Raw genomic sequence first — 1010 nt, forward strand, 5'->3', positions numbered from 1 at the left:
CCCGCACGCTGGGGACGATGCACCTCCACCACATCCACTACAAGGTGGACCTGGATGTCGACGGTAGGTCTGGGTGCCTTTGTGTGCATCTGTGGTTCACTGTGGGCTGCAGCTCTGCCTGGGGTGTGGAGCTTGAGAGCGTTTTCCCTTCTGCTTCACAGGGCAGCTGAACTCTGTGGAGACCCAGGACATGGAGTACGAGCTCGTGAAAGACCCCTGGAGCATGCAGAACACCATCGAGCGGCCGTACCTCCGCAGGGAGAGGCTGGAGAGGGAGGACGAGGCAGCGTTTCCGCTCAACGCCCTCATGCCCCGCTACCTCTCCTTTGCCAGCCCCAAGCCCAACAAGTGGGGGCACCCGCGCAGCTACCGGATCCAGATCGCCAGCTTCGCCGGGGAGCACCTGCCTGCCAGCAGCCCCATGGAGAGGTCCATCAGCTGGGGCAGGTGGGTGCCGGGGCTGCGGCGCGCATGGCCCCCGCCCCCTCTCCTCCCACCCTGCCACCGCGTCCCCGGCTGCTCCTGCCTCCCAGCGGAGGGGGGGCTGCTGCCACCCAGCAAGCTTGTGCCAGGCTGCAGGGAAGGGTTAAACAGCGAACACGCATATTTTTTGGCTCCAGAAATCCCTTGAAAAGTTGCTCAATGACATCTGTTCATAGTAGTTGACAGGCAGGAATCTGACCCCAGAAAAGATTAATTTGGAGCAATCACATGTGTTTTTCCCTGTGAGGGCAGCCAGGCTGTAGGACGAACTCCCAGGGGAAGCACTGGCATCCCCAGGTCTTGACATCTTCATGTAAGGACAGAATGTCTTTTGGAAAATGCTCGGAATAAACACAGAACTGGCTCACTGCCAGAGTGAAATTTAACGGCTCACGTGCTGGGGGAGGTTGTAGGAGTTAAAAATGGCTGTGGCTGAAGTGAGTGTTGGGCAGCAAGCAGCAGCGTCTGCGCCTGGACGCATTCGTGTTTCCCAGCCACGCTGGAGCAGCCGGGGCCCGTTGCGGTCA

General features: G+C 59.8%; 1 protein-coding gene across 1 annotated transcript in view; it reads left to right on the forward strand.

Moving 5' to 3' along the window:
- Positions 1 to 1010, forward strand: part of LOC104081427 (membrane primary amine oxidase-like) — a gene marked incomplete at its 3' end in the record, with an annotated part of 2962 nt that overhangs the window by 1542 nt on the left and 410 nt on the right. The window contains exons 4-5 of the mRNA XM_009584178.1: positions 1 to 63; positions 162 to 447. Coding sequence (XP_009582473.1) covers positions 1 to 63; positions 162 to 447 — 349 coding nt within the window. The remainder of the gene's footprint in view (positions 64 to 161; positions 448 to 1010) is intronic.

The sequence above is a fragment of the Fulmarus glacialis genome, unplaced genomic scaffold (genome assembly GCF_000690835.1).
Source record: "Fulmarus glacialis isolate BGI_N327 unplaced genomic scaffold, ASM69083v1 scaffold17068, whole genome shotgun sequence".
NCBI classification, from domain to species: Eukaryota; Metazoa; Chordata; class Aves; order Procellariiformes; family Procellariidae; genus Fulmarus; species Fulmarus glacialis.